The sequence below is a fragment of the Mytilus trossulus genome, chromosome 4, assembly GCF_036588685.1.
Source record: "Mytilus trossulus isolate FHL-02 chromosome 4, PNRI_Mtr1.1.1.hap1, whole genome shotgun sequence".
Taxonomy (NCBI): domain Eukaryota; kingdom Metazoa; phylum Mollusca; class Bivalvia; order Mytilida; family Mytilidae; genus Mytilus; species Mytilus trossulus.
The window spans coordinates 87,761,218-87,782,129 of record NC_086376.1 but is presented as its reverse complement, the minus strand read 5'-3'; the positions used below and the strand labels follow the sequence as shown (position 1 = coordinate 87,782,129).

Sequence of the window (20,912 nt, the reverse complement as noted above, 5' to 3'; positions counted from 1 at the left end):
TGTCACAACTTGTTTTCATGGGCCACAACAATTTCAATATGAACAAAACAAGCAAGTTTTTGTAAATAACAGACAGTGTAGTAGATGAATTAGCAATAACCTTGTAAATATGGGTACTCCATGTTTCAAGACAGGTAATTGGTGTATTACAAAATGAAAGAATAAATCATATTATCTCTGCAATTTTAATGAAATCAAATACAGATGACAAATCATAAATATTACAATATTTATAATTAAAACTCTCTCTCTATCCTGTTCATTATATGAACATCTAGTCCATACTTATTTACACAAAGCACTAGATCCATCATTCACATTTGTACCAGCATGTCAGTTTTAGCATGCTGTAACCTTGTTGAATATGTACTAGTGCTTGTATCTATACATTGTTATCTCTATGTTCAAATTTCTTGAAGTTATCCACATGAATGAAGAAACTGTCAGGGCATAACCATTTGGATATACCATATGACATACATGTTATTTACTGATTTTATGTTACAATGTATATATAAGCAATGTAAACCACAATAGCACAATAACATTTGTTTCTCAGTTCTTCTGTCCAAGTCATTCTCTTTCAAAGTCCTTCAGCTAATTACCATAAGTCTTGGAGCTATACTCATAGACATAAGTTCTTGGAACAGTAATTTACAGGCATATGGTATCCTGATCTGTGAAATCTACAATACAAATTATACAATGTACATGTTTTACAATACACAACATATAATGGGTTACAAAACCAACACAAATTTGTTACATTATCATTTTTATACAATCTTATATTTTGTCTGACTGTAGATTATGACAAGCATCCATAACATAGATAAATAAAAGTTATTCCTTGTATAATGAGTTGTCTTGACTTCTGAACATTCTTAAAGTTTATTATTGAGCTTAACTACCTTATGGTAACTTCCAGAGGACAGAAATTCATGTATGAAATGTCAGTACAAATGCATATTATGTTTGTATTGTTTTAGAAGTAGATAGATGCTGTGAAATCTGTTGTAAGGGAAACTTCACAATTAGTGAAACATTTTCTTACATAATCAAGTCAACATATACACTTTTACTACAGGCAACAATTTTGTCTTTTAAGTTTTTTATGTATCTTTTTTTTTCAATCCATTCTTTAATTCAAATACCAAGACTTTCTTTTAAGGAATACTTACATGTGTTTTATTCTTACAACCTCTGCATTCAAATGTCTGATTCCTCAAGTTAGCAATAGAAATAAGTCCACAGAAGTTACACACATGGACTCTGTATGGATCTGAGGCTTCAAAGAGTCTCTCTCTCAAAAACTGAGCAGCTCCATGAGCTATCTGACAGTCACGTTCCATTTCACCAAAACGTAAACCTCCATCCCTACAAAACAATTTATTTGATGAATTAAATGCAATCAGTTTTAAAGTGATAATCCCATCAGTAATCCTAACTATAGTGACTTATTACTGCATAAAATTTAAAATAATATCAGGGACATATAAAATGTTAAGAGATGAAATGTTTAATCCATGTTAAATTCACCAAAAATAGATACTGTGAAATCCGAAATTATTGTGAGCATTTATTAATTTACACAAATGTGAGTTTGATTGTTGAGTTCCATTATATGCTACATATAAACAATGCAATCCAATTTATAATCAAGGTTTTATTTTGTTTTTTGTGTGCTAAGTACAGGTCCTGTCAATATATGTACACAAGACTGTGTTTTTATTATTGTGCATGTACTGATTTTGCGTCATGGATAGATATCCTGTTTCTATTTTAGATTATAAACTAACCTAGCTCTTCCTTCCATAGGTTGTCTGTTAAGTATCTGTAATGGACCTCTAGCTCGAGAATGGATCTTGTCGTCCACCATATGTTTCAATCTCTGGTAGTATGTAGGACCCAAGAAAATCTGGGAGTTTAGCTTACGACCTGTGAAACCATTATACATCACCTACAAAGTGTCAATGAAGTTTTTATTACAAACACAGTATATTATAATAACTTTTCATTAGACATGCCTTAATAAATCTGAGTAAATGCTTTCAACAAAATAAATCTGACAGATAGTTTAAAATTTCAGTTTTAAAAGTATATTTTGCACTAAAGTACCCATTTGCATCTTGATAGGTTTCAAAATATAAAACCTTTCTAAGGGCTATCAAACATTATCATCTTTAACTTACCTCGTTTCCTCTGAGATGGTATCCATACTGATGTAAGAGGTTAGATACCTTCTGTACATTGACAGCATCGTTAAATGGTGTAGCATCACCTATCTCCCCCTTGTTAGCAGCCACTTTACCCTGGACACACTCAATTAAATGGCCAATGGTCATTCTACTGGGAATAGCATGGGGATTGATGATAATATCTGGGGTTATTCCTTCACATGTGAATGGCATGTCCTGAAATATAATTATTTGATAGTTTAATTGATGCTTTATTATGTTGTGTCAGTGAAAATTGTAACTTCATGACAAGATCCTTTTATCTTTATAAGGAAAAAGAAAGTATATTGCTTAATGTGTATTTTATTTAGTCAATGACAACATAATTCAGAAAAAAACATATTAAACAATAAAGTGCATTTCCAACCTATCAATTGCAAGGAGCCTAACTCTTCAAATACAAAAGTGAAACTCTTCAATATGAATCTTGAATTTGAGTGCAATTTTGACATCTGTAACGTCATATTAAAATTTGATAAGAATTGGTTGCGCCTCTATTCATAAGTTATTGCTTTGAAATTTGAAAACCATCAGCTTTGCCATGTTTACTTCACCAATGTTATAATCTCAGAAAACCTTTTTAAAAATACATATTTTTCATAAATTGTTTTCAACTTTAATGCCTTGAACTTGTTATGAGATGAGAGTATTTTCTCTCTGTGACTGCTAGATCAATAAAGGGCAATTAATGAACCGTTCTTTTGCTGATTAGTCTTTCATGTGGGTAAAGTGATTTTGTGAAATGAATTGATACACCACATCTTGTCTGTTTCATTAGCATGATTAGCTGTATTTCAATTTTTGAAACCTAAACTAATAAACCTACCTCCTGCCTGTATGTTATACCACATGTTCCTTTCTGTCCGTGACGACTAGCAAACTTATCTCCTATCTGTGGTGTCTTTACTGTTCTCACTCTAATCTTACAGAACTTATAACCTTCTTGGTTTAATGTCACCATTACCTGAAATAATACACAAACTGCACTTTAAACTTTTTTATGATTAAAGTGATCTCTTCAAACTAAGATTGAAATAAACAACTTGCCTGATTAAAGTGATTTATTAAAATTGAAATAAAACAACTTGCCTGATATAACATGTATAACTGATTTCTTAAAAACAAAATTGAAATAAACAGCTTGTCTGATTTAAGTTTCATATGATCAAACTTAACTGTTCAAACCAGCATTTACTTTCACAATTAAAAGTTGCTTTTAAATGACATACAAGTTATCAATATTTAGAAGTTAGAATATCTAGGGAATGCCAAAGGCTATATGGAGATTAGGACATGATGAAGAAACATTTCTACATCCAACAACGATCTCCACTATTTAATGTTGTCCATGAAGTAAACTTCCCTGCTATAAAGCAAGGGTTAATACTGATAGTTCTTCAATGGAAATTTTTTTCTACAGTACACATCTTTGAAATATTAGTTTTCATATAAAATAAGACTGTACACAATGATTACCTGGTCAATAATTCCCGTCTCACTTCTTCTCATAAACACACTGGCATCTCTCTTGGTAAATTTCTTTGCTGTTCCTTCAAGCTGAAATGTACAAAAACAAATATTATTGTAAATAAAGTTAATAAAGTTCATTTAAGAACTGCAATTTAAAACTATAACTTAATTTATTTAATGTACATTATACAGAATATGCATTTTCAACATTTACGCTCTAAAAATGACATTTATTCATTGGAGACAAATTTCCAAATTCAGATGTTTACCATTTAGTTTAGATAAATATTGAAGGCGACAAGATTTTTCAAAGTGGAAGTTTCTGTTTTTCTCATGGTTATATCAAAATTGCCAAGTTCAAAGTTCCAAATATATTTGTAGAGAATTTACACAAGAAGACTTTAATCAAAATAATACTTTTTTTTATATCAATAATCATTTTATTATTACATCATTTTAATCAAGTCATTTTTCTATTACCTCATCTTCACTAGCTGGCATGGTCAGTGTTTTACCAATCAGTACATCATCACCAGAAACTCTCACACCAGGGGAGATAATCCCATCTTCATCAAGTTTATCATAAATTGCTGGTCTCATCCCTAAAGAAAATATAATTAATGTATACAGCATCCAGCATGACATTTTGAAGATGATAGTATTCTTCTTTTCAAATTAAATATTAGTTATTTGACAGTTTTTGTACAAATTAATCTTTACATAAATATGTACAATAATAAAGGTACCATTTCCTACCATAGAAACTTTTAAAATTTCTTGAATTACAATGTTGAAATTTAGTACTTATCTAAGAAAATATACTTGTTTTATAATTTTCCCTTATTACATGTTGACGACATGACAATAAATACATCAAATAAACTGATTACAAAAACATATGTCTCGCCTGCTAGTAATTTTGATAGTTTTTATACAAATCTTGAAATTCAAACACCTGCACTTTAAAATGTAAACTATGCAGAGTTTCAGGGTTGATAGAAATGACTACGAGGGGTTTAAACTTGGTATACTTATGTTAAAACAGAAAAGTCCTAGCTGTGTCTATCAAAATGATAGAGAAAACAAACATACCTTGAACATTCTCTCGAGTTGGCTTTTCAAATATTTCTTCTTGGTCCAAACCTTTCTTAGCCTCAGAATCCTTGTAAGAACGGAAGAAGAAAGACCTGTAAAATAATTGATTAAAGTATTTTTTTTTTAATTGTAGTATTAGAACCAGATGCTCCGCAGGGCGTAGCTTTATACGACCGCAGAGGTTGAACCCTGAACGGTTGGGGCAAGTATGGACACAACATTCAAGCTGGATTCAGCTCTAAATTTGGATTGTGATTAAATAGTTGACACAGCATAGGTTTCTGACACAGAATGAATGTGTTCTAATGAACTTAAAATTTTTGTTTTCTCTTAGAGCAATTCACTATGCTGTTGAATATTAATCCTCTCAAAAAAATGTTTGAAGAAATTTTCTTTTTATTTATGAAATTTCAAATGAGAAAAATTTAACCCAATTTTTTAATCACATCCCCCTTTCCCTTATTCCAAAACTAATCTCAATTAAAATATTCTTATGGAGTTTGAAACAATAACTACTCATTTAAATACATCATAAAATATTAAGATGTAAAAAAACCTGCTTGTTATCACTGAATGGTAAAGATTATTTAAATTTATCAGTTGGTAGTAAAAAGTGAATATACATTGTATATTGTATATAACAAAGATTTAAGTTGATTCTGGACAAAGAAAGATAACTCCAATTAAAAAAAATTCTTGCAGATATTTCTTGCTTACTATACTGGACAAAGAAAGATAACTCTTAATTAAAAAAAAAATTTGCTATTTCACAATATTGTGAAATTAGATATTTCTTGCCATTGCACAATACTGTGCAATTGAAAAGACTTGCTATTGCACAATACTTAATATAATAATTTTAGATCCTGATTTGGACCAACTTGAAAACTGGGCCCATAATCAAAAATCTAAGTACATGTTTAGATTCAGCATATCAAAGAGGCCCAAGAATTTATTTTTTGTTAAAATCAAACTTAGTTTAATTTTGGACCCTTTGCACTTTAATTTAGACCAATTTTAAAACTGGACCAAAAATTAAGAATCTACATACACAGTTAGATTTGGCATATCAAAGAACCCCAATTATTCAATTTTTGATGAAATCAAACAATGTTTAATTTTGGACCCCGATTTGGACCAACTTGAAAACTGGGCCAATAATCAAAAATCTAAGTACATTTTTAGATTCAGCATATCAAAGAACCCCAAGGTTTCATTTTTTGTTAAAATCAAACTAAGTTTAATTTTGGACCCTTTGGACCTTAATGTAGACCAATTTGAAAACGGGACCAAAAATTAAGAATCTACATACACAGTTAGATTCGGCATATTAAAGAACCCCAATTATTCAATTTTGATGAAATCAAACAAAGTTTAATTTTGGACCCTTTGGGCCCCTTTTTCCTTAACTGTTGGGACCAAAACTTCCAAAATCTATACCAACCTTCCTTTTATAGTCATAAACCTTGTGTTTGAATTTCATAGATTTCTATTTACTTATACTAACGCTATGGTGCAAAAACCAAGAAAAATGCTTATTTGTGTCCCTTTTTGGCCCCTTATTCCTACACTGTTGGGACCGAAACTCCCAAAATCAATACCAACCTTCCTTTTGTGGTCATAAACATTGTGTTTAAATTTCATTGATTTCTATTTACTTTAACTAAAGTTATTGTGCGAAAACCAAGAATAATGCTTATTTGGGCCCTTTTTTGGCCCCTAATTCCTAAACTGTTGAAAATAAAACTCATAAAATCAATCCCAACCTTTATTTTGTGGTTATAAACCTTGTGTCAAAATTTCATAGATTTCTATTAACTTAAACTAAAGTTATAGTGCGAAAACCAAGAAAATGCTTATTTGGGCCCTTTTTGGCCCCTAATTCCTAAAATGTTGGGACCAAAACTCCCAAAATCAATACCAGCCTTCTTTTTATGGTCATAAACCTTGTGTTAAAATTTCATAGATTTCTATTCACTTTTACTAAAGTTAGAGTGCGAAAACTAAAAGTATTCGGACGACGACGACGACGACGACGCCAACGTGATAGCAATATACGACGAAAATTTTTTCAAAATTTGCGGTCGTATAAAAAACCAAGAAAAATGCTTATTTCGGCCCTTTTTTGGCCCCTAATTCCTAAACTGTTGAAACCAAAACTCCCAAAATCAATCCCAACCTTTCTTTTGTGGTCATAAACCTTGTGTCAAAATTTCATATATTTCTATTAGCTTAAACTAAAGTTATAGTGCGAAAACCAAGAAAATGCTTATTTGGGCCCTTTTTGGCCCCTAATTCCTAAAATGTTGGGACCAAAACTCCCAAAATCAATACCAACCTTCCTTTTGTGGTCATAAACCTTGTGTTAAAATTTCATAGATTTCTATTCACTTTTACTAAAGTTAGAGTGCGAAAACTAAAAGTATTCGGACGACGACGACGCCAGTATGATAGCAATATACGACGAAAAAATTTTCAAATTTTGCGGTCGTATAAAAAGTGGAAACAATTCTATACAAAATCAATTCACTTTTTTTGTAGATAACTGTTATATATTTAAACACAAACGACATCAATTGGTGATTTAATGGTCACAAATTATGTTTACCTGCAACACTTTAGCGGAGCTAGAAAATATGTATTTGGGCCCATCAAATCACCAACTGATGCTGTCTGAGCTTTAAATAAATTATTGTACTGTAATACTACCTAAAATGACACATTTAAAATCTGTTATAACTTGTTCTTCTTGTGCATAATACGTTTCTATATCATCAATTTTAATTGATGCCATGAAAATTGTTGATGTTTTTCAATCAAAATGCACATTGCATGATGTTGCATTATAATTATGCTTTTTAAGAAATGAAATCCCCCCCTAGGGAATTTTTATAAATGTATACAAATACTACACTAATCCTTTTTAAAATATAGTCCATATATGTATAAACAGATTTTAATTGGATATATGATAAGTTCAGTTTAACCACACTTACCTGAAATATCCTCTATCGATAGCAGAAGAATTTAAGATGACAGAATCTTCCTGATTGTATCCAGTGTAAGAGGCAATGGCTACTACAGAGTTAATACCTGGAAATAATTCAAAGTGAGAATAAAAACAATGACAATTAACTTTACTTGTATGCTATCTGAAGAAAATGTGTCAGGTTGACTTCATTTTTGCAGGCAATCAGTTTTAGCTATCAAATTGAAATGTAACGACAAATTCAAGTTCAGTTGAAGAATTATCTAAGGAAAATGACTCAAATTAAACTTTTGAAAGATTCTTCACAATTTTTACTGATGTCACTGGAATTTCTAGACAAAAACACTAATAACATTCCATTTTCCCAATGTTTCAGATAGTGTTTGAATCCAGTTTTAAGGATAAAGCAAAGTCAGCAGGCATTCCTAAGTTTGTTTGAGGAATTTACAATGTATTTGTTAGCTTATCAATGTGTCTTAGAAAATGAAATATGTTAAAATGGAAAAGCTGGAAAATATGCGTACACTTTCATGAAATAAACAATCAACCCAGTTTCATTAATATACAAGACGCTTAGAAAATAAATAATAAGAATAAGTTGCTCAGAACACATTTTTTTGGCACTTGACAACGTGAAGCCTAATCTGTTTATCCACTTTCTTTTGATCTTTTTTGAGGTATGTTTTTACTTTGTATATCATCCTTTTTTTTACTGTACTGATATTCTTAATGCAACTTACCGGCTGGCAATTCTCTGAATCTGAGATACTCCATAGATCTGGTAGTGACTAGAGGTTTCTGTGGGTACAGGAGACCATGGGCCAAGGTGTCCATTCTGACGTGGAAGTTTGTGATGTAGACTCCCATAGCTTGCTTACCCATAGCACTTTGGTAGGTATTACGGGGAGACTAAAATAAAAATTAAAGTCTAAATATAAATTTTCTTTTTTTAAGAATTTGAAAATGTGAAGAGTGAATACAAGAAAGTGGTTATTACAAAATCAGAAAAAGGATTTTTCAAAAATTAGTGTAAAATACTGTTTTTTTACTCTTCTATTTTTCAATCTAAAAAGAATGAGGTCAGGTCTTTCCTTCTAAACTTAAGATTATTTTATTGTGAACCTATGTATGCCTGCTTGCAGTTTGGTAATTCAACTGATTGATTTATTTTAAGAAAACCTGATACATGTGATATGAGAACTACATATCTGGACAAGGAAAAATATAAACATTTGAAAAATATCAAAATTAATAACATTCTTTCCAATTTCTGTGTAACTGAAAAGTTGATCACAATAATAATGCATTCTTAAGTCTAACATGGAAAGGTAATATGTCCAATATGACAATCTCCTTTAAATATATACAGAACAATGAATAGCTTAATTTTCAAAGAATTGACAATGCTTCATTCTACTTTTTGTTTTAAAGATAACTTCAGAATAATCAAGTTTTAGTCATAATAAAATACAATTTCATATATTTGGAAGCATGAATTTCATTGGTTGATGTGATAATTATGAATAAAGAAAGTAGAAAGGATCATTGTCAGATGCTTTTTAGCAAAGCTTGGACAAAATAATTCTATGTAAATCAGATTGGCAATTTCATCTATCTTAAATACCTGATTGTGATCAGGGAATGGAATAATAGAAGCACAGACACCAAGAATCATGGCTGGATGAATTTCACAATGTGTATATGTAGAACAATATTGCCCCTCTTCTTTCTCCGCCAGATCATCAGGGGTCATGGCCAACATGATAGACTCCTCCTCCAGAGGATCAATGTATTCCACTACACCACTAGCTACCAGATCTTGCCAACTGTAGTTATTGTATTCTTTCTGTTTTAATTGTTTGATATGACTGTTTTTTAACAAAAGTTTCTGATTTTCAACAATAAGTAATGGACGACATATTCTTCCTGCATCTGTATAGATTCTGATTTCTCTGTCCTGAATATCTCTGATCATTGATACCTGCAAAATACAATTTATTCCAGTCAGCTATAAAGTCAATAATTATATTCAATCACACTAGAGTTCCTCATTCTTCTTTATTTACCAGAAATTTTCAAGTTGTAGATAACAAATATTAGGCTATGAATAAACATTTCCCCTTTTAACATGTTTAAGAATTTAATATGTTAATTTTAATGAGGTTAATAAATCAATCAACTAACTCACTTATTGCTGTTAAATCGACTCGGGTAATGTTTATTGAAAATAAAATTAAAAAAACAAATTTATTTTATTTTTTATTTTCCCTGCATTAGTTTTGATAAGGGAAGCAACTCTAGTTTTAAATTGGTCGGTAGTCATAAAACAGTTTTTTTCCCACTATACTCTCAATTATTGTGTAGCTGATATGATATGAACTTACACATTGTATAACCTTACTTATTTGTGTCATGAAAAAAACATGAAATACTAAAGTAAATGTTGCATTTTGTATCTAACAATTTTTCTGTTCATTTTTTCTATAATAAAATTTGATTTTCCATATCACTTCTTGCCTGAAAACCAGATAATTACTTAATAAATATTTGATAAATAAATAATCCAAAACCCTACCTCCGATACTATGATGTCCATTTCTCTTCTGAGTTTTCTAAGTGTGCTCATCAACTGTTCTGGATCTCTGTGTATCCCCACCCAACAACCATTTACAAATATCTTGCAAGCACTAAAAAACAAATCAAAATCTTTAGGATTTTTTTCCTTTTACCACACTTAATAAATATGTTGTCTTTGAAATGTAAAGCAATGTAACTCACTGTTTGGATGCATCATAATGGCAAATGAAATTTGGTTTCAAGCTAAGTTTCTACAAATGGTGAGCTGAGAATAATCATTCACATAATATTCATTGTTATTAATTTAAACACTGAATTATCAAAGGTTTTAAACCAAGAGCGTAGATAAAAATCTTAATGTCAAACAATTGAAATTGCGAGCTACTGCTCACTGATGATACCCCGCCGTAAGTGGATAATATCAATAGTGTAAAAATATGCAAGTGTTCTGTAAACAGGAAGTTGACAAGTGATGAATCTGAAAACGCATCACACGGTATAGCTGATTTATATAAATCCTGAAACCAAATTTCAGAAATCCTTGTATTGTAGTTCCTGAGAAAAATGTGACGAAAATTTTTAACTTGGCTATCATGTGTAAAATCATCCAATATGCAAGTGTTCGGTTAACAGGAAGTTGTAGAGTGATGAATATGAAAACGCATCACACGGTATAGCTGACTTATATAAATCCTGAAACCAAATTTCAGAAATCCTTGTATTGTAGTTCCTGAGAAAAATGTGACGAAAATTTTCAACTTGGCTATCATGTGTAAAATCATACAAGTGTTCGGTAAACAGGAAGTTGTCAAGTGATCAATCTGAAAACGCATCACACTGTATAGCTGACTTAGATAAACCCTGAAACCAAATTTCAGAAATCCTTGTATTGTAGTTCCTGAGAAAAATGCGACTAAAAATATTCATGGGACGGACTGACGGAAGGACAGACAGAGGTAAAACAGTATACCCCCCTTTTTTAAAGCGGGGGGTATATATACCCCTTTTTTAAAGGGGGGGTATAATTATCAAAGAATCTTACTCCTGGATGGCAGAAGGAGCAACTTCTTCCAGATTTTCCATACTCCATTCTTCCAAAAACTCCAATATGGGTGAAGGCTGAGATCCTACAGAAATATATGCCATCAATGCTAAATTCTTCACCAAACCTACAGCCGCACCCTGTATAATTATACAAATATAGTTAAATACATTAAATGATTGAGGGATAATTGTGTATAAAATCATTTATATTATAATTTTCATTTCATCATTATTCATCCAAAGAGTCACAGATGAATATTTATGGCTATAACATTTAGATAAGTTACTGATAACAACAAATTTTAGTACAATAAATTCATTCTAGTTAACCTAAGTCTTGCAGAGATTTATTTTCACAATTTTTAAACTTAGTTGACAAATTATATTCAATTATGAAAAGGTCACAACAATTTTTTATTTGTTTTGCATTTACTGCCAAAAAACTTCAAAAATAAATCAATCCCCAGATTTAGTTGGATTACAGTATATTCTATGCATATCAGCAATATTTCAAATATTCAACTAACAGTAAACTCTCATTCAATTCAAGTAGCTACAGTATATGATTCACCATGAGGTATATAATATATTTGAAATTGTCATCGTTTTGATTTACATGATTACCTATTCATTTAAGTTGTATGTTACAATGAGAATTTTGTTTTACTGTAAAGGAAATAGAATGTAAGAAAAATTTACCTCTGGAGTTTCAGCAGGACATATCATACCCCACTGTGTATTGTGTAACTGTCGAGGACGAGCTAATTTACCATCTCTACCAATTGGAGAATTAAGACGTCGTAAATGAGACAGGGTGGATGCAAATGTCAATCTGTTCAACACCTGTAATGCAATTACCACAAATATATTAAAATAAGATCATTTTAAAATGTAAAACAAATTTTTAAATACATTCATTTAAGACTAATAAAAGTTTTTGAACAGTGATTCAAGTTCATTTTTTCTCCAAACAATTTAAAGACTACTTTTCATTGGAAATTTTTCAGCCATTAAACACACTTTGCTCTGCTGTCAAAAGTTATTGTTTAAATTAAAACATGGAAATATGGTGCAATACACTGATTCCTTCAAAGTTTTTGGTTTTAGATGAAGTTGTTTGACATCATTTCTGCATCTGTTTGGTATAAAATCTAAGTGTGAATGTTAAGCGAAGGGATGAATATTGTAATGGGATTAACTTCCTCATAACTGTTTCTAAATAATAAAATATATTTTGTAAGGGTTGGATTCAGATAAGGGTTTGAAAATGTCAAGCAAGCAATCACCATTTCTTTACCAGTTCAAAGATGCAGGGATCAAGTTAGCTCATAAAATGTTATATGATAAGAGAATAAGTGTATAGTAATTATGGAAAGAGTATTTATGCCAATGGATATAATATGGATCAAAGGTATTGACAAAGACTGCTACCCACAAAGAGCCTTCAATATTACTATACCTGTGATACTCCTGCTCTGGCCTGATGAGCCTTTTTCTGGTCTCCCCAGTTCCCTGTAGCCAGAGAGTATTTAAGACCGTCTGTAATAATTCTGGTTTTTATGGCAAGTTCCAAATTAAAATCTTTTCCTCTGTCAATGAACTTTTGTGCATACATCCTGACTTCTTTCATCAGGTTACGGAATAATCTACAAGATAAGGTTTAATCAATTATGGTAATATACTTTACCGTTGCTAAATTTACATTCAGATTAGTTTGAATGCAACTTTTTTTTAAATTTTTAAGTCTCCACTACTACTTGTAATTTCATTTGAACACAAATTTTACCCCAATATAATAGATTTGTACAGACTTAAATGCACTTTAAACCTGTTTAACCTGTGCAGTTCAGTTTCTGACCATAGCTATAGACTCTTTCTATAGGCTCAGGACATATTTTTATTAGCATAATGTGATGCGCAGTTGATTTTGAAATTGGCTTATATCATTACACTGTGTTATAAATCAGTCTCAAAAAGAGAAGCCATTTCTTTCTAAGATTCTGAAGTAGTGTGATCCCTGTGGTAAATGCCTTATTTAATTTTATAGTCATAGAACTGGGGAGACCAGAAAAAGGCTCATCAGGCCAGAGCAGGAGTATCACAGGTATAGTAATATCAAAGGCTCTTTGTGGGTAGCAGTCTTTGTCGATATTTTATTTAGCTATATTGAATCTCTGTATTTAGTCATGGTCATAGAATATAATAAAGGATATAAAATGTAGAAATTATAGAAACTGATGCTTTTTTTTTTAATAGCAATTTGAATTCGAGTAAAGAGTAGAGCAAAATATTTTTTTCAATGAGCAAATGTGTGTTAAGGAAATTATATACCTACCCTCTAAACAAGAAAGCTAACAATGGTCCTGCCAGATCCAGACGTTTGTTTCCATAGTGATCTCTGTCGTCTACTTCTCTCCGTCCAATGGCAGCTAATAACAGTCTGTGAACCATGTACCTTTTAGAGATTATAAAATGGCATAAATCAAAAAGCAATTTTTAAATATAATTTAAGCTTTTTCATAAATTTTATTTACATCCAAAACTTTTGTTATCTATCTAATTTTAGAACAATATCGTCAGACACATCAAAACTCTAATTAGAATTTAACTATTGTCATGTGAGGATATGACCCCTTCTAAATTTATTTTATTCAAATATATCTTTTAATTACAAAATATCGTGATTTCACGTTACGCTTTCATACAAAAGAAAAGCATATGCAAGTTGCATTTTTTGACAGTGTATCATTAGGTTTATATTAAAAAGATTGTAATCAATTGGATGAAGAGAACAAATCAGATATACAATCATCAAAGATACTCAGTCAATTCCTGAAATAGTTTATCATGTGTATCTTACCCCAAGAAGTAAGCTTTCTTTGTTTCACAATAATCACTGACACCAACATGAGGTAACATTTCTTTCTGTAGAATTTCTCTAGCATATTTGATACGCTTTTCTTTGGTCACACCAGGTCGAGCACCACGAGCACCAATAAAATTCAGAGCAACGTTCTGTTCTTGTATAACAAAGGCTTCATCTAAAGATGGTTTGACCTGGAAAAATAATCATATTTTTAACAAAAAAAATGCATTGTTATATAGGCAACTAGGATTTTAAAAAGTTAACAAATACCATTGATAATTCTTGTCTCATAAAAACATGTATCCAGTTTAACTCTTTTTAATATGAATTTAAATGCATTTATGGTTGCTTAAAAGTTTGTGTTTTTTGTTAACAAAAAGTAAATGTGCAAAATATTTCTACTAAATCAGTGCTTAATGCAGAAATTTTTGTATTGGTTAAATATGAAATGATAAATTCTGTAATCTAAAATTTGAATTGTGACTAAAAAAATCTAGTAAACATCTCAAAAATATCATAAAATAACTTCTTCGAAAACATTCATTACATGTATCCAGTATGAAGTTTGATGCCTGATGAAGGTAAATCCAGAACAGAGTTTCGGAGGAATAAAATCATTAAATGTGTTGTTTTCAATTTTTGATGAAAATTGTATGCATAGGAAATTTGAAGTCTGAAAATTTGTTCATGCTGCAATAGACCAGCATAAGTGATGTGCCACAGACTGGTTAGTGACCATTGTACATGTATGTTTGAGGAACACAAGTGCTCAAAAAACAGTAAAACCTGTGTTTGCACTTACCATTTCCATCATTTCTGGATCATCAAAGTCATATATAATATGTTCTAGGATATCTCTATCAGATACGAAGCCTAGGGCTCTGAATACAATGATGATGGGTATCTCCTGTTTAATGTACGGTAGAATTCCAATGATTCTTTGTCCTATAGCACTCTTCTTAGCTCCCTGAAAAAAACATAAAACAAACCATAACATCAAATCAATAAAAATACTGCTTTAACATATGCAAATCATAATATACATGTATGTAAGGGAATAATCAGCGATCATAGAAAATATCCTTATTAGAAATATTTATTACATTGGTTGCAATGAATTACATTGATTTCTCAGTTAGATAAAAACCAATAATTTCACATGTGAAATAAACGTGGTTATTTCACTCTCTGACGTCATACAACAAAAAGGCGTTGTCAAGACGTCGATAACGTCGCATCAAAACAAATTGTGAATGCGTAGGAAAAACTTATAGTTCCTTACATTTTCTACATTAATTTTATAAAGAAAAAGGCCATTAGCCAATGAAACAAAAATTATAACTAATCGACGTATTTGAATATCAAAAATAAGATAACTTGTGACCGAACGCCGCTATGGATTAAACTCGTGCTGCGCACTCCTTTAATCCATGCGTCGTTCGGTCACGTGTTATCTTATTTTTGATATTAAAATACGCCGATTAGTTATACTATAAATAACTTTTGCACTATTATTGTTATTGCTATACAGTTCTCCTCAGGTATAAAATGTGTGCTTGGGTCAAGGCCATATCCTCCAATTTCTTATTTCCTTAGATCTCTATCTTAACAAAGATTATACAGTATCTAATACTACCGAAGGAAACTGTATATTCTGAAAGATTTGTCAGACTTTTAAAATTAAATAAAGAAAGGCACTTAATTGACATTGAAATATTTGTTCCAAGGATCAACACATTTCTGTTTACAAACTTGCACTTCATAAGTAGAGTAAACATACAGTGAAAGGGAAGCAACTTTTACTATTTCATGTTACTGCATTTCACAGTGAAGATCTAGACAAAATGTCATATTTTTTTAAGAACTTACACCACCTCCTCTAGCCATCATGTTAACCCACAAAGTACTGGTTGGTCTTGAAGAATGTTCTAAACAGGAACGGATCTCTGTTTTATATGCATATTTGGAGTCTTTTTGCTGGAACACATATACTGAAATAGAAATAGCAAAGTAATATATATGCATATTCTGCTCAATATGAGATATCACAAGATGAAAAAAAGTTCGTTCAAGTGAATGATTTAAATGAAATGCTTAACCATGAAATCAAATCCAATACTTTCAGATACTTAAAGTTGAATCTTCACATCAAATCTATTTTACAAAGAATCTGTTTAAAACTAAATTCCAAATTCCAACTGATCAGTATGCATGGTATGAGTGTTTTCTTAGATTCATGATGGATAACATAAATCTACTTTTGTTGTAGAGATAATTAATAAATCCATTTGGATCATTCTTCACTTATTTACCAGTATTGGTTGCCATTTTCTCCTGAGCAATGAGCACTTTCTCTGATCCATTAATGATGAAGTACCCTCCAGGATCAAGAGGACATTCGTTTAACTCTGTCAAATCACGATCAGTCAGTGCATTTAACAGACAGTAGGTTGATCTCAACATGATTGGAATCTTGCCAATAAAAGTTTTCTGATGTTGTGTCTCAACTGGATTCTCATGTTCCTTGACAACTGTTTTAGTAATGTCAACATACAAAGGTGCTGAGTACCTATAAAATATACAATAAAGAATTTTATTACTGAATACATGAAAGTTTTAGTATTAATTGAGTTCTGTGTCATACTGTTACATACATTTTTTCTGTTTTATCAGAAGGAACCAGTAACACAATGTTTATTTGGAAATCTATAAGGTTACACCCATGAACTAATAATTGCCTGCACAAAACATAAAAATCAAAATACATGTGTAATTTTAAAAATTTAAATTAATAATGTGAGATGAAAGAGAATACTTTTTCTTAAGCATGGTAATTTATTAAGGTTATATTTTCACTTCAACACAACAATAAACTTGTACAATAAATATTACAAAAATTTATTGTGATGTATTGCAGTAATTTTTACAAATTCTAACTTACGTAAGATTCCTAAGACGTGCCTCATTTGGCATCATAGGACTAGGAGCACCATCTTTTTCCCAATGTGTAGGTTTAGACAGATAAATCTGTTCAAATTTTAACAAGTATCTAGGCTGCAAAATATAACATATTTATTTAAAAATTGTCATCAAATTGCTTTTTTTGATTTAAATTTACAATTAAATTTTTATTATGGAGTCGGACCCTACTATAAATATGTATTAATGTTTGTTTAAAACAATGTACATGTATAAACACATAAAGATAAATAAGTATCCAGAAAAATTGCACAAGAAAACAATGTTATGATGTTTTTCAAAACATTTTATTCATGTTGATTGCTTATCTGTTGATGCAGGTCACAGATTATAAAAGATATATCATGTACGTTGTATATACATGATATAAGCTGCTAAGAGTACTCTTACTAAACTTATATTAAATTCTAACTGTGACAAAATTACATTATTAAATGTTTCAAATTTCCTTTCGTATCGTATTGTATTTACTTACTGGAGTTTCTACACCACCAGATTTATGTTGTGCTTCAGCCTGTAAATCTATCTGTGGTGAATCCTCTACGATTCTCTGTACTGACATCTGAATGAACTCATCAAAGGAATCTAACTGCTGTCGCACCAAACCTTTCTCATCAAAGTAGGAACTGATGACAATCCAACAGGCTTCCTGCCATAAATCTGGGGTAATTTCATCAGTGTCCTCCTCTGCCTCATGCACATCTACAAAATACATCTTTTGTTAATAAGTGGTGATTATTAATATATAGTACACACAAATAGGTTCAGTCAATATACATGTGTACTCTCTAGGTGTGGATTTCTCATAACGAATGCTGATGTTTGACTAAGAAATATTCATACAGGTCTGCCAACAAACCTGTAGCATGAGTTGGAGTCTCCCTCTCTAAACACAAATCTGGGTCTGTTCCCCAAAATCATGTTTGCTCCCTAGGTTCATTTGTGTTTTACTATTAATAAGCTTTTCATATTGTTTCAAAATAAAATGACACACTAAAAATGTTTACAAGTTTTCTTTAATGTTTTATTAATTATTTTGACTTAATGAATCATGAATAAAAATGTCATGAAGATTAAGGCAGAGTTTGTTCACCTAAACTTACAGAATATACTTTATTTATAACATCAATTAGGATTTTCCAACACAGAACCATATCAAATTTGCCATTTTGGTTGTGTAAAATAGGATGTACATAACATTATTTTATTCAATTATTATGAAATCCTGACATTTTTTTTAGTTTTGGATTGTTTGATTTTCACTTGTCAAGTATAATTGTTTTGGTTGTTCATGTTGTTTGTAGAGAATGAGTCTTGATCATGTTGATATTGACAGTTGATAGAACAGAAAAAAGTATCTGCATGAATATGTAGCTCTTAAGGTCATTTTGTTGAATTTTATATTTGAAGACCAAGTAGATTTAATTAAAGTTGTTTAAACAGTTCATAAGGGAAATATTGTCATGTTTACAGTTAAGGGAATAAATGAAGGCTTTTAGTCTGGAGATTTGATAAAAATGATGTTGACCAATAGTCTAAATAATTATGATGTCTTGAAAGGCTATTATAAATTTTTCTTTGACCCCTCACTGTTAGGTGTAAGGCCTCAAAGAAAGAAAAAAAAATATTATGTGAGTTCGTGGTCTAGTGGTTAAGACTGATGGCTACAGTGCTGAAGGTCCCGAGTTCGATTCTCACTTGGGTAGTTAAAAATATCAGTACTTTAGAAGGGTAATTTTCACCCTCTCACACACTTCTCTGGTACCCAGACCGGAGTTTAAACTAGAATGGGTACTTTGGGGGCCTCGGTTGGTCAAAGTTGTCCCCTTCTTCGACCTGGAGATCAATCTTCTGATATATCTCTCTGGTTTGTCTGTTTCCACCGAGTGGCTCGTGGTTCTCTCGGAGTACTTCGGCTTCCTCCACCATAATAACAGACTTCCGGGTGTCCTACATGCTCCCTTGGGCAGTGTTGGTTGGGGATTGTTCTGGTGGTGGGATAATATTGTAAAGGACATCTCCATTAATTCTTAGGGAGTGTACATGGATCCAATGTACCCTTGCATCAATCAAGGGGTGCGTCTAAATTGGCGGAATCTTGAGTACATGTATGTATGTACTGTAGATTCCTCCGATATCCGAAGAACCCCTCGAAAGCTGCAAGGGTATAGTGGAATCCATGTACACTCCCTATCGGAATTAATGGAGATGTGTTACTAACATATTTACAATGTTTAATATTTACAAGGACAATCCCATCCCATCTACATATACATACATACATACAATAGCCTTTCGAGACTTCATAATTATTTGGACTAGTCTACCAAATGACAACAACGCAAACAGTATTTACATACCATTAAAGTTGGAAAAATGACTTTACAAGCTTAGGAATGACTGTTTCATTTTCCCTTATCAAGTATTGTTAAAGATGTTTTAATTGTCAGTTCAGAGAATGCTTTAGTTTTGATACCGACTACTGATGAGTGCTTTTTAGCTGCGAAAACGTAGCTCTCTCGTCCTTTGAAATTATTTTTGCCATGGTAGGCAAATATCAAAATTATCACAAGGACCTTTCCCCTGTAAACTGTAAATACAACTTTAATAAAATCTACTCGTGATTTATTTTTTTCATACTTTGATATGATCATAATAACTGATTTACAGTTTAGAAAGATTGAAAAAAATTGCATTGTTATTGTTTGAAAAAGGTATATGTACTTCAGGTGTGATGTAAGTTTAATGATGCTAACCTTCTTCTGGTAAATACATGTTGCTTTCATATAATTTACAACCCTTTCTTTATTTTCAGTTAGTTTTCGTGTCGGATGGCTGTGGATTTCACAACTGCCTGACGCAGTTGAAATGCGCCATTTAAATGCCGGCAATTTGAGTTATTTATACATATAAACAACTGTTCGGTACTCCTCGGAATTTTTTAATAAAATGTGTTGACGACCGCAAAAATAAAAAAATGAATTATGTACCACTACGGTCTTTAATGTTTTTATTTTCAATTAGCGACCCAAAAGTTAAACAGTCCTAATCTTGTCATCTTTCGTTTTTTAGGCAGTGACTATTTTACTGGTCATTTTAAAATCAAACATTCAAAATATTTTTATCCCACCATTATATTTCACTATTTTTATTTGATCTCCCCAGTAAAAGCATTAAAAAACTTTGGACCCCCCTCTATTAAACATGCCAAAATTTAAACATGCAAAAAACTTCTGCCGGTTTTTTTCACGAAAATATTGAAAATAAAATATTCTCAGTGTATTGAGTTCAAAAATATATTTGAGGGAAGATTGTCTTGAAATAGGACTCTTTCATGAGGCCTCTTCTATGAAAATAAATAGGTAGGCGGCAAGCCAGTGCTTTCAGTAGTTTTGTCTGACTTTTTTTCTTCTTTTTTCCTGTATAGTGCTATTAAAAAACACTTGATGCTATAAAATAACAAAAAAATAACTTTTGGAAACAGAAACAACACTTTATTTAATAACTTGAAGGAATCTTTTATATTTCCCTCTTTTGAATGCTTCTTAAATTTCAGTTTCACTTAAGGCCTTACCGAAATCTCAATTGAGTCGCTAAACTTTAATATGGATAGTTCATGCTTTCAGATTTCAAATTTTGAGGGAGTTAGAGGTAC

At 31.2% G+C, this 20,912-nt stretch overlaps 1 protein-coding gene across 1 annotated transcript; it reads right to left on the bottom strand.

The window, feature by feature from the left end:
• Positions 1-166: 166 nt before the first annotated feature.
• On the bottom strand, positions 167-20,208 carry LOC134716234 (DNA-directed RNA polymerase II subunit RPB2). Its single transcript, XM_063579107.1, has 23 exons — positions 20,014-20,208; positions 17,733-17,959; positions 17,220-17,332; positions 16,591-16,847; positions 16,148-16,269; positions 15,081-15,245; positions 14,273-14,469; positions 13,748-13,867; positions 12,872-13,058; positions 12,112-12,255; positions 11,411-11,550; positions 10,367-10,478; positions 9,416-9,772; positions 8,532-8,700; positions 7,799-7,895; positions 4,800-4,894; positions 4,188-4,309; positions 3,714-3,794; positions 3,064-3,201; positions 2,193-2,414; positions 1,800-1,960; positions 1,182-1,377; positions 167-686 (listed from the first exon to the last, which is right to left on the bottom strand). Exons 1-23 carry the CDS (start codon positions 20,030-20,032, stop codon positions 594-596), a joined length of 3,534 nt encoding a protein of 1,177 aa, XP_063435177.1. The 5' UTR covers positions 20,033-20,208; the 3' UTR covers positions 167-593.
• Between the last annotated feature and the right edge of the window lie 704 nt (positions 20,209-20,912).